Source organism: Topomyia yanbarensis, chromosome 3 (assembly GCF_030247195.1).
Source record: "Topomyia yanbarensis strain Yona2022 chromosome 3, ASM3024719v1, whole genome shotgun sequence".
Taxonomy (NCBI): Eukaryota; Metazoa; Arthropoda; class Insecta; order Diptera; family Culicidae; genus Topomyia; species Topomyia yanbarensis.
In genome coordinates, this window is record NC_080672.1 from 15,872,496 (window position 1) to 15,886,805 (window position 14,310).

A 14,310-nucleotide genomic window follows, 5' to 3' on the forward strand; every position below is an offset into this window, starting at 1 on the left:
TTGCCATAATTCTTGTTGATCGTTACATATTTAAAATCTGACAAAAGTCGGATGTAGCTGACGAAAGGCTTTATCCAGTGTTATCATTTTCTCATTTTTTTATGTTTTGCGACTTAGTCTGGTCTGACTTAACACCGACCATATGAGTGGTTCAAACTCGAAAGAGTGACCCAGAGTGCTGCACTGGATGATTTTGAAGAATGGACCAGGAGTACGATTTTACGAAGTTTCAGCTTCCGATGGCCCTACATTTTCTGACTGAGTGAAGTTCGGGAGCGTTCAAATGTTTACCACTGCTTAGGAAAACAAAAGGAGTGTAAAACCTTCATGAGATCTGTCGGAAGACAGTTCCAAATTTCATAAAAAACATGTTTTAATCCACCTAGTGTTGCAATTGGGCCTTTTTCATTTATCCAAACTATTATTTAATGGCACGACTGCCACGGACCTGACAAGCAACATGTCGATACTGACACACTTTAAACAAAAAAACCGATTTAATCGACCTTGCAGTGAGATGAGACATTTCTTACACATTTCACTATTGGATTAGTTTGCAGAACTCACGAGAAGTAGGCACCCAACTAGAGGTGGGATGAAAATAGTTTCTAGTCTTGCACGAATAAAATCTCGAATAAACTGAGTAAATTATAGAAATCAACAAAACGAACGAAATAAAAAAGTAAAGCAAAAAATGAAATAATAGGTTTTTAAATTCATGAAATGAGTAGAAAAATTAATGTAAACCAAAATTATAATATACACGAATCAAATTAGATTAGGTTATTAAATAAAAATTTTAGAAATAGTTATAAGATTAATAGAATAAATTGACTCATACTAACAAATTGAATGCAATAAAACGAATGACTGAACATGAAATGCATAAAATTAAAGATATGAATCAAATGAATCAAATGAATCAAATTGGTTTAATTCATCCAGTGATTTCAATTAATCTAATTAATGAAATGTATCAAATGAATAAAAAGAATAGATGAACAAAATGAATAAAGTAAAAAATAAATGAAATGCTTTATGCAACAAGCGAATCAAATAAACAAAATGAGCTGAAGTGATAAAATGAATAAAAAGAAGGAAATGAGCAGAATTAAATGCATTGATTAAAATGAAAAATTGAACAATGAAAAAAGGTTATTAATTAATATAAAGAAATAAATTGAAACAAATAAATTATTTGGATGAAATGATTAAAACTGAAAAAGTAGTCAGATTATTAAAATGTAGAAACTAAACAAAGTGAATAAACTGGAAAAGAAGAATAAAATACATACAATGAAAACAATGAATAAAATAAGTTAAATGAATGATATGAGTAAAATACACAAAAAGAATAAACTGATCAGAGTGAATTCAAAGAATGAAACAAATAAAATAAGTAAAATGAACGCAGATGAACAAAACGAATAAAAAGATGCGGAATGAAATAATTAATTAAAATGAAATGGTCATATATTTGAAGCTAAAAACATTTTTGAATAAAGAAAATGAATAAAGCGGATTGTACGAATTTGAGAACCATTGCATCAGAAAGTTTTGTAATGTTTTTGAAAATCTCATCTTCTGAGAAAAGGCTAATAAATATGCAATGGACTTTCTAGGACTTCCATCTTTTTGGTTCTATTCTTTTTGTTTTCATGCTTCTTTTCTTAACGGCGTCGTTTTAAGATTATCTGGTGTTTCTACTTTATTGTTGGACCTTAACTAGTTATCAGGAACCTGGAAAGTTCAATTTGCTATGGAATTCGAAGTTTACTTTTTATTCGCATATTCCCGAAAAAAAGATTTATGTACAGAATAGAATTTACTGGTCCAGTATTTTAACGCGCAATTGAATATAGTAAAGTGAGACAAGGTCACATGTGCTTTCAAGTCCCTTGAACAGAGAACGACAGGGAGAATGCGATTCGTGAATGAGACAGTAGATATTTCAAAGTTTTTATTTGCATTGAAGTACATAGTGTGAAATGTCTAGGCTATGTCGATAAAATAAAAGCCGTGCATTCGGTTGATTGCAATGCAGTCTCTTTCCATTCATCCTTATAGCTTTCATATTGTTTCGTTCAGAATTTTCGTGCAGGAAATATGGATAAATAAGTCCTATGCAGACCAATACTGTGAAATAGAAATGGTTCAAACTACTCAGTATATCCAGATATGGACGACGATAAGTTAGAAGACACATTGTAGTTGCATCCCTCATCGAGAGTGGGTACTTTGGGAGACTTCTTTTCCTGGATCTAATTTGTGGATACTTTTGGTCTTTGATCCGTTATTTTTCATGAAAGTTCGTACCAATACAACGAATGTGCAGCTGATACAACTCATGGTTCATTCGCCTGCGCCACGTTCCGTCTTCCATCTGCACGCCACCATAGATGGTACGCAAAACCTTTCGTTCGAAAACTCCAAGGGCGCGTTGGTCCTCCACGAGCATAGTCCAGGTCTCGTGGCCGTAGAGGACTACCGATCTAATCAGCGTCTTGTAGATAATCAACTTCGTGCGCCGGCGAATTTTGTTCGACCGGAGCGTCCTCCGGAGTCCAAAGTAGGCACGATTTCCCGCCAAGATCCGTCTCTGAATTTCTCTGCTGTTATCATTGTCGTCGGTTACCAGTGAACCCAAATACATGAATTCGTCGACCATCTCGATTTCCTCACCGTCAATCCGAACTCGGGTGGGAGGTTCACATTGTCGTCTTTAGAACCTCTTCCTCTCATGTATTATGTCTTCGAAACGTTGATAGCAAGTCCAATCCTGCTGGCTTCAGCTTTCAGTCTTTGAGCATATGTTTCATTCAAAATTCAATAGAGATACGAATAGTTTAAATATCGCACGTGGAATGTCTCTTTTGAAAATTTTCATCGTCAAACTTTCATATTACCTAGTTAAGCCAAATATTTCTCTGATATAGCCATGAATTTTCTTAATTATAGTGTAGATACAGGCTTTCAATACAAGTGAATTAAAGTTGAGTTGATGTAGCAGCAGACAAAAAATAGTTTTGTTTTCCCAAACCTTCGCAATTACAATGAATAAAAATTTCAGATTGGCAGAAGATCTTATCACACAACTTAGAAATGGATACAGAAATAGATGGATAGATGTGATAGAAGAGAGACAGAGAAAGAAAGAAAGAGAAAGAGAGAGAGAGAGAGAGAGAGAGAGAGAGAGATATGGGGCGTGTGAGGAATGGCAAATGATGGTTAATGCAGTGACATTATTTTTATAGGTATATTATTATGATATATTGATTCTTACATTCTTATCATAAATAATGTAAGTAGTAATTTTTGCGCCATAACCAGTATAACCTAAGTCTTGTAAAAGAACTAAATTTTTGCTAGATTTTTGGGCTTCAAACATACTTACTACTTTACTTTCGGTGACGCCACGAGTATAATTATATGAGAAATCTTTTATCTCACTATTAGGTGAATTACTTGTTGATCTGTGTATTGATTTACCATCCAACATTTACCTCATGATTGAACGCAATGCCTAATCCAAGGAATAAATACTAGAACTCACTGTTTCTTTATCAACACATTATTTTGTGTTTGAAGTGAACTTATATATTGATTTTTAAGAAATAGTTCATTTATTATAAAGGTAATTCACAAAATGTTCTCAACATCGAATTCCTTGAATCACGTAGATGTGTTTTCATACCCCGATATTCAAAATCGGTTTAGTTTTGCTCCTAAAACACCAGTAAAGCAATACTCTGTATGAAACAATCTCATTTTTAGTTAGTGGAAATTGGTAAGCGAGGACTAAAAATACAACGCCGCTCGAGCATGGATTTAGACAACCTATAGCTTGTTAGAAAAGTATTTTTACAAGGTTTCTATTTATATGCAGTTTGTGGGACAATATTATATTGTTAGAAAGTTATTTGCAAAAAACCTGCTGCGTTTTGACAAGTAAACAACAAGTTCTCAGAAAGTAAACAACATATCGAAAATCAAAAATAATAGTGTCAAATGGCAACGTTAGGCCTTTCATTTAAAACTAATTTCATTAAGATTGGTTCAGCTACTGCTGAGATAATTACATGACATTTTGTACATACATACATACACACATACACACACATACAGACATTGTCTCAATTTGTCGAGCTGAGTCTCATATAGACTCGGCCCTCCAGGCCTCGGAAAAAGTTTTCAAAGTTTGAGCGAATCCTGCACATTTCTTTTGTAAGAAATGTAAAAAGTTTTCTGCAGTAGGTCAAATCATAACTTAATCACGGGATTTAGTAGGTGTTAGCTCCACCGATTTTCCGATGACCCATTTTAGAATGACAGAAACCTAGCGGTACATTCCGAGTCCATTTTTCCGTCGGCAAGCTCCGCTTGGTGAAAAAACGTGTACCACAATTATACCCGCATTATAATCAAAAAAAGTTTTTCGCGTTAGACCCGAAGGCTACTTCGATCCAAGTTTGTTCTACTAATTAGCAAAAAACTCGCATGCGTGTCATCGGTTGTGCGCTTGACATACAATGTCGGTCTTTTCAGGTACTTGGGTAGTATAATTTTCTAAAGTTCAAAATGTGCTTCAGTTAGCATAACAACGGGTGCGAACAATGATAACATACGTAAGAGTCCGAATCTTATTCAATCGTTCATGGAAAAGAAAAACAATTCATAATTCCTGTTTAGCTAAAATATGTTCAGCTTGAATTACATAGGTATTAGCATATCTATTTAGGCAAATATCTCGAGACAGTAGAGGTAATCGCTTTTCACTATATTGTATTATTATTGGAATGTCGTGTTTTACTGGTTAAAGAAACAAGAAATAATAAAATTGTTCACATGTCAATTAATTCAACTATACATAAGCAACACATTAAGCATGGATTGGTACTCGCAAGCCCTATTCGTTGATTTTCTGTGAAATTTCGCTTGTTCTGGCCTATCACAGAGTAGTGATTATGAATTTTATGGTCATCATGCTCAATACAGCGTAAAGGACCAAACGCAATGGCGAGATCTACGGAAACATTCGCTACAGACAACCGAATAGATCCGACATTTGCTCGGCAACTTGATTGTGGATGAGCCAATAAAACTTTTATTTATGGAAAGTTAGGAGAAAAGCTTACAATTACAACGACGATTTGTCTTTTTTATGAGCCAGTAGGAGATCCCCCATGTATGATTGAAGAGTGGTGCATGATTTGAATTCAAAGTCTAATTAAGCGACCATAAATAAAAGCCCCAATGACAGAACATGTTTCGTAAAACCCGCTTCAAATATTTAAGAATATAAAAACCGGTTATAAACTTCATGCTTAAAAATTGATCTGGGTAAGATTCGGATAAAAAAACTTTCACTATAAAAACCAGAACAATATCTATCCGATTCTTACACTGTATGGATCTTTAACAGTATATACAGTAGTGGCAACTGTATTGTCACCAATGTGTTTGGACCTCAAAGACAGTGGCAATTAAACAAGCTAAATTTTCAATTTTATCATGGTATGTATTAAGGGTTTAAGAAACGCTGTTGTTATAAATTCTATGAATCTTCCAGAACACCATTGCAAACACTTTAAAATAAACTTGTTCCTGAATCCTTAGCGAATTGTTCTTGATAACTTAAAGGATTCTTTTGACTCACTCAAGCACTTTTCCTGAGTCTTCCCTAGAGTACCCCTAGAATATTTCCTGAATCCATCGATAACACTCCTTAAGTCATTTTAGGTATATAGTTATTACGGGATCATTCGATAAATCTGAACAAAAACTTTGAGGACTCTTTTTAAATCCTTCGAATAATTTTCCTGGATACTTGAATTTTTGTTTTCCCTGAATTAATCGATTATGCTTCAGCAATTTTTCCTGAATCCTTCAATTCTTTCTGAATTTAAATTTAAAGAATTTTCTTGATGCCATAGTTTTTCGAGGTTACCCTTCCATGCCGATATTATTTTTAGCGCAATTCGGGGTTCCAAAACATTTTTTTCTTAACGATGTTGGGAACAGGAAAGACGAAAAATCTGGTTTGATAAAGATGACTGCTTCCTTTGCAGTGCTAAAATCTGCTCAATTTTTACATTCCGATGCTAGATGCATTCCTAGAATATTTACAATAGTTCAAATGCATGGAAAAATTTGTTAAAGTTAGCCTATTTTAATAAGTTTTATCAGTTTTCAGAATTATTTCAAGATAGAATCAAAATTCCATTTTTTACCGTTCACTTAAACTGTCACTGGCAGCACTGGTCGGGCGGAATCAAATCGTACCAATGCAAAAACTTAAATTCTACAAATGATACTTGTGGCTGTTCGTGCTCAAATGAAATGTGATAGTTCCAACTATGGCTGTGGGATATGGCTTCTCAAAATCGTTAGGACTTCAAATAGTCTATAAACAATTTGAGGAGAAATTCCGAACGAATTTTAATTGATACAAACTTTTCGAAACAATGTTCAAAGGTCGATTTTATAGTTTTTAGCTTTATTGTCTAAATTATTAGGTTTTACCATTGATCCGTGAAATATTTTATGATCGCTTACAATCACACCAAAACCACCGCGTGTGTTAAGTTCATTATCTGACCATTCGAAGGAGCGGTAAAATTCTATTACACCCTCATCCGCCTTTGATGTGCCATCGTCTCATTACCGTCAACTTTAAAGTTTAAATTAATCGATTCCCACCGGCAGCCGCACGACAACAAGCCGTAATCACCAGCCGAACCATCAGTTTCAACCGTGCAGAAAGGACTTGACGGCTCTTCCGCAAATTGATGATCACTCAAATAAACGACATAATTTACCATCATCGCGGGGGAAAATTGCCTCCACTGTGACTGTGTAGAGACTATGCGCTGCCGCTGTTTGTTCCAACCAACCAACCAACGAATCGAATGGTGGGAAGCGGGCGTCATTTTGATCGCTTACATCCCACCCGCTTGTAAAACGGGTTTGTTTAGCGGTGCGCTACGTTAATGTTGCGCGATTCCCCGGTAGCTGGCACCTCTGAAATTAAACCATTCTCGCAGAAATTAATTTGAATAATTTATCAGTCGAACGACAGCGAGCGCGACGCAATAAATTTGCCGTTTTGTGTACCCGGTTAGTAGCTAAACTGTTTCTCCCCCTGGTTTCTTAGCAGATAGTAAGTAATTATTATTCCTGCTAGAGACTTTCCGGTGTGTGTTACTACCGTGAGGGGATTTGTTAAAATAAGAGTTGGTTTGAATGAAGAGAAATACATTTTGACACGCTATTTTGTGACTAACAACAGTAGGCTAGAAAATCGATTCGTGAAATTGAAGCGTGCCATCAATATACCGAAAACAAATTTCCCAATCAAAGTAGACTGAAATGCAAGATCCTATCAAGCAAAATTACCATGGATAAATCCCTTCACGACCCAATAACGGAACGCACAGAAGGTAATTCCTGGAATCAATTACTCTCATTCCTCCCCTCCGAAGGTGGCTAAGCATCCTTCATTTCGCACCATTGCTATGCATCTTCTACGGATTATGATTACATCCCCCCCCCCCCCATTTGCAGGAAAGCATTCCAGCTTTGTCTTCGCAGAAACTATGTTCTTCCGCATAGCCGTGCGAAAAAGAAAATACTTTGTGGTACAATCTTCTACCACATTCATTACACACCGGGGAAGAAAGGGTCCATCCATTCGAAGCAAGATTGGATAATGCTCTTACTTTGGGTCTCATTTTCTCCGGATATGAATACCGGCCGTTCCACCTATGCCGCTGCCGCCGCCGGTGTGCATCCACTTGTACCCTTTCCTTGTTCTGGTCGGAATGACTAGTGTTCCAAATCCGTTGAGATTCTCCCCTTCCGCACTGGGGAATGGAACACGGAAAGATTCTGATTAGAAAAAAAAAATATAAAAAATGATGTTCTTACGCAGTTGCGTGGATATTGACTTGTTTTGACGTTTTAATTTGGAGCAAAACAAATTAAGATGTATACAAACTTCTGCTCCTAAAAAGAGGTCGATAGTGAACAAATGTGAGATCTCAGTGTGCGTATTTTAAACGTCAGACATTTCAATTTCGATTGAAAGCCGACTCATCAAGTAGTCAGGTTGGAAAGTGTTCTTAAATGTCAACACTTCCTTAAAATAAATAATTTTTAATAAACACATTCTAAATCGTATCCCAAAATACCCAAACCAGGCCAATCCGTGCAACCCGTACCTGGTCTCGATTCCGTTCTAATCCAACTTTCCGGACGACATGAGACTGAATATGTATATGTATGCTCATAACTATATCGTTGAGGTCAGACGGTGAGCTCTTATTTAATTTCGTGGAAGAAAATGAGAATCTACCCATTCCATTCAGCCGCCGGAGCGTGCAATCTCTAGGTTGAAACGATCCGAACACACCGTCTTTCGAGCTGCCCCGGACATCGAGTGCACTTGAGGGATACGAGTTATTTCACCGCATCAGCAGCAGCAGCAGTAGCTAAGAAACCTCACAACCGCTTCCCACCCAGCACACAAGTCTTGATTTCATCTTCGTTATCCATCGTAGCCGAACAGCAGAAGAACTAAAGATTTGCCGCTATACTAACAAGAAGTTTGCATTTTCCCTCCGGAGGTGGTCGGTGGTGGTTGGTTGGTTGGTTGCTTGCTTCGGTCGATTCGGTTACGATCAGAAAATCAGCTGATTCTACCAAGTCCGATGCCGTTTGCCCCCGCTTCGTTGGAACCCGGGAACCCTTGGCGGAAGCGGAAGGTAAATTGCGAACATACGTGAGATCCGGTCCGTAATTGAATATTATTGTGCTGACATTTTTCAAGTGGGTTCCATTATGAAGAATACAACAAAGCATTATTCGATTGAGGCAACTGTCAGAGTCGAGTTTCGGGACGACCTGTTTGCTTAATTCAACAGTTACTGATTTTTTGCATGTGAATTGTTATGATATCTAAAGTGGCGGAAAATTAAGAGATTCGCTTCATTTGGAAAAATTATGCCCGAGATTAGAGAAATCTTGAGCTTAAATAGTTCTGTAGAATCGGAGAATAAAGAGATCTAGAAAACTAAAAAATCAAATATTAAAGTATATTTACTAAGTTCACAAAAATGATTCCAAAATTAAAATTGATTATTGAATGTTTTGATTTCTATTTGTAGTAACTATTGTTAAAAATAATTGAAAAAAAGCTCTGACTTTTGCTGAAATCATTGCGAGATATGGTTCGACTAGCAAACCAATACGTTAGACTTCACTATATGGCTGCTAACGAAAAAGTACATATTTTGCCTCATCAGTATGTGGCAACCGGACTTAAACACACAGATAGATTGATATTCAGACATTATGTAGTAAATCATAATGCCCTTCGCTCTTGGTTATTGGCTTTGATTTACCAAATAAACCCCTTTGATTTAGCTAAGAAGGTTAAGCACTCCTTTGGTCCTAACTTCTTGGGATGGTAAATACAATTCTCTAAAAATAAAAGAATTTAACAAGGTTCCAGCTGTCAACATATGTTATTACAGTTATCTCCTTGGCATTTCATTCCAATCCAACATTAGAAAGAAAAGGAATTCACAGTAGTGTTGCACCAGTGCACAGTGGGAAAAAATGGACCCAAAACGGCTTTTTGAAAAGGCTGGATGTCGTTTACCAGGAAAGGTTTTTCTTATGTAAAAATGTCTGAAAAATTTATTGATAGTATTTACAATGGCCGCACGCTACGCTATCATGCCCGTTTTGTCCCAATTCCCCCTTTGATTTGAGTTTATGTTCAAAACTGAATATATAACTCGGAAGAAAGTTGAATACGTCTGACAAAAAATAGTATTTATTATGTGAAAAAGTCCAGGGAATCGATAAAAGATAATTAGAATAATCTCACGAAACGTATAGACCCATTTTACCGCAATTATCCGCAAAACTAAAGTTTGAAATTAATCCTGGCTTTATATTTCGGTAAAAGGCTATATGCGGCTAATCAAAAGTGATTATTCCTGTGTATAAAAATCCAGGTTATCGTTTGAATGTAGATAGACTAGTCGCCCGAAACGTATGTACCCGTTTTACCCCTATTCTTCCCATAATTCAAATATGAAGTTAAACCTGACTCTACATTTCAGAAAGAGGTTGAATGCTTGTTGATCAAAAGTAGTAGTTCTTATGCAAAAAATTCTAGGGAATCGATTGGAGATATTAAGAATGGCCGCACGAAACGTGTGTACCCGTTTTACCCCAAATCATCCCATATCTCAAGTGGAAAGTAAAAACTGGCTGTGCTTCTCGAAAAGAGGCTGAAGGTGTCTGGTATCAAGTAGTAATTCTTATGTAGATAAATCCGGGGAATCGGTTGAAGATAGTTGAAATGACCGCACGTAACGTTTATATTCGTTTTACCCCAATTATTCACATAACGTTACTGAAAGCATCGATGTGTAGGCTTCTGGTTCGTCTCCCAACAATCCGTGACAGCTCACTCAGCTGATATTGTACCCGCGGCTTTCCTCAACATAATCCTACATCTATCGACAATCGAAATCCAGGATGTGTAGGCTTGGGCTGGTTCCAGTTTCTTGCACTCTTGGCGAATTCAGTGCATTCGGTATATCGACCGGATTCATTCCTTACGTCACCTCACTTGACAAATTTCACATTTACTTTCCACTAAATACACCCGTTACTGTTGGTAGAGCAAAAGTTCAATGCGAGAAAATGTCTACATCTACGTTCAGTCGACGCCAACTTCGATCTCCGGTTTATTTCAGTTATACTCCATTAAAACTAATTTGAATTTTTCAAGACAGTTTAGTTTAATAAAACGATCGATATTCAACGCGTTAGCATAACTGAGCCGTGGATCTTATATTTTTATAAAATGAAGTAAATGAAAAATAGAAAATTACATCTCACTACCGTTGTTGGGTTTGGTTGACGCAGTTTACTGGTGCGTGTTGAGATGTTCTTTTTTGATGGCGAAGCTACGGTATTCGGTGCACTGCACTGTGGATCAATCAGTCTGCCTCCTCTCACGTTATCGTTCTGTTTCATTTTGCATCAGTGCTGCTTTCTTATTGGTCACGAAAGAAAGAAACACATCTATTGAAGAGTTCAAAAGGCTTGTATCATACTGTGGCAGAAATGGGTTTCCCCTAATAATCGGCAGCGATGTAAATGTCCAGCACATATATTTTCGAGGAATCACCAAACTCAAAGGCACCGTCAGCACGAGAAAGGGTTCGAATCATTGCAGACAGTGGCTCATGGATCTATTTAGATCGATAATCCTTCAGAAACCCTCCCTCTCCTTCAAGTTCCGAACCCATCCGTCACAGGCACCACTTTGGTAAAAGAAATACATAGGGGAACCCGGGGCTATTAAATCCTACCTATGAAAATTGCCCTTAGAGGAGGGTAGATGTGAAAAGATTTATCGGTCAAAGGTCCTAATTGTTAGTTTGAAACCTCTGCACCATTTTGGAGCCATAACATTTCATTTGCATCCCTCTATGGCAGCGCTAGGCGACGATTTGCAAAACTCTACAGTTTTCCCTTCTTTTACAATGTAGGAGTAATGTGGACATCCCTACGGGGCAATTACCTATGAAATCTTTGTTGGAAAACCTCCTTAAAATGCAAAAAAATGTGTTGAAAAATAATTCTAGTAGTCACAGCTGTCGAGTGGTGCAGCATGTGTTCTCTTTGCTGTGGCGTGGCAATCGTGTGCACCGACGCAAGCCGCTGAACGGTGGTTGATGTAATTGGCGGTCCACATAGCCCCGTACTCGCATTTCGCACAAAGTGGTGAGCAAAATAACCCTAACAAAATCATCCCATAAAATAGAATTCTCAAACTTTCCAAAATACTGACCTGTTATTTTTTTCACTTATATTTGTTAATTTAATCGTGATTTTTTCATAGAAGTGTTTTGAAAATGGAAAAAAATAAACACTAAATAAACAGTAGAATAGATTCATCTGTCAAAATTAATGTTTCATAATAGCTCTTCCACGAATATGTACGACAGTCAGAAAGTCTTACGATGTTTTGATAAAAATAGAGGCGGTCTGAATCACCCCCGTGGTCTTAATGGCCCTGGGTTTCCTATGCAAAATAATATATTCAATCTGAAAAAAAAATTTCCAGTACCCCTCTCTTCTTCTAAAACTCAAGCACCCCAAAAATCATCACAATAATCACCCTATGACCATCTCCTTGGATGAGAAGTACATGAATCAAATTGCACCAACATCGAATTTGTCGTTAAGACTGCGCACACTTTTCTCTCAAACGGCTTTTCGCGATCTCGAGTATATACAGGGTGTTTGGTTCATGATTAAGAATCTCTCGAGGGGTGATTGACTGTCATATTTTTGTCACATACCATCCAATCTCAATCATTACAAAGTTATTGTAACTTTTTGTGTAAAAAACTTATTTATCTTAAAATACCTCTAACTAAAAAAGTTTACCTCGTATTTTGAATCTTTAAGTTCCATTGAAAAAGTGAGAAAATTTTCTATTGAATGGTGTTCTCATATCTTTTAGTTAATTAGTTATTGTAAAGTTGCAGTTGTAAAGTAGTTAAAAGTTGGTATTGTTGATGAGGTTTTTGTTAATTTTCTCAAAATAATGACTTATGATTATAGCAATATCTATTATCCAAAAGTTAGGTTTGAGAACGATTTATAATTTGTTTTTCAACATGATATTCACATCTCTTCTCGTTTCCTTGTAATTTCACTTCTAAACTTTTCCTGTAATTGACCTGCAAATGCTTAAGGGGAGAATAAAGGTTTCACCGTAAAAAAACAGTTCTTTTGTCAATTTTTTTTAGAAAGATGGGTAAAGCGAATTGATCGAAACTTTTGTACATTACTTCATTTCAATAACATTCTATAATTTTTTCATACAAAAATATCAACTAGCGACTCGGTGACGAAGTTTTTTGTGGAACGTTTCTGGAAAAACACGATTTGCGATGTTCACTGCCGTTCAAAAACTACTTGACCGATTTATTTCAAATTTTGCATACACATTTTACATAAAAAATTCCTAACCCATACGATGAGTTTTTGAGATAATTTTTGGATTAAGGGGGTTTTTTACTAATAAAATGAGTAAAAAGTCCCCTTAATTGAAAAATTACCCCAAAACCTCAACGTAGGGGTTAGGTATTTTTTACGTAAAATGTGTATGCAAAATTTGAAATAAATCGGTCAAGTAGTTTTTGAACGGCAGTGAACACCGCAAATCGCATTTTTCCAGAGACGTTCCACAAAAAGCTTCGTCACCGAGTCGCTAGTTGATATTTTTGTATGAAAAAATTACAGAATATTATTGAAATGATGTAGTATAATGTACAAAAGTTTCGATCGATTCGCTTCACCCATCTCGCTAGCAAAATGTGACAAAAAAAACTGTTTTTTTTTACGCTGCAACCCTTACCACCCTGCCCTTCCCCATTAAAATATTTTAATCTAAAAATATGCTTTATATCGTTATTATCAGGACTTAATTGAAAAGTTGAGAAAATTTCCTTTCAATGTATGTACAGATATCCTTTAGTTAAGTGTACTAAATGACTTTTTACTAGTAAAATATTTCAAAATTAGCGTTTTTTGGAGAGATTTGTAATTATTCTAATTAGTGATCAAATAAATTTATCGTCACTATTTTCATTTTGTGCCCCTTAACATTCTCTACAACTTGTTATTTGACACATTTTTCATTTCGCTGCAATTTAATAGTTAACACAGCATGATCTCATCACAAATGTAAATCGTTTTTGCATATTAAACGATGTGATAAAAATGATTTTACTTCGAAACTAGAAGAGATAATTGAATAGAGTCAAAAGAAAGACTTGCTCAGATGCATTATTTCCAGGATAATAATGGTACTGTTTAATATTTACTATTTCAAGAAAATAACGAAAATGCTAATAATACCACTAACTTTAAATTAAATAACTTCTAAAAGAATACTAAATTCACTTAACTGCAAGGTATTAATAGATTTTTCTCTGCTAAATTTTCCTGGTATTCGAATAAAGGTACAATAAGTGCCATACTTTTCATTAAGAGCTAGTGTGACTGAATATGAAATAAAAATATCCTAATTCAATAACCCAAATACATGAAAACAAAAAAAGATAAGTGTATTATGTCAAAGAATAAATTATGCAACTCTTCAAGACTAAAAATTTGAATTATTAAAATGGTGATGTTAACTATAGAAATTTCCGTGAAATGAACGAAAAATCGATTAAAATTGTTGAATTCTAAATAAATTACTGTGAAAAG

General features: G+C 35.8%; 1 protein-coding gene across 1 annotated transcript in view; it reads right to left on the minus strand.

Annotated features, from left to right (window-relative positions):
- Positions 1-7,726: 7,726 nt before the first annotated feature.
- The window catches only part of LOC131686797 (uncharacterized), a 352,205-nt gene continuing 345,621 nt past the window's right edge, over positions 7,727-14,310 (minus strand). Inside the window, exon 4 of the mRNA XM_058970793.1 lies at positions 7,727-7,887. Within this exon, the coding sequence (XP_058826776.1) occupies positions 7,727-7,887 (161 nt within the window). The remainder of the gene's footprint in view (positions 7,888-14,310) is intronic.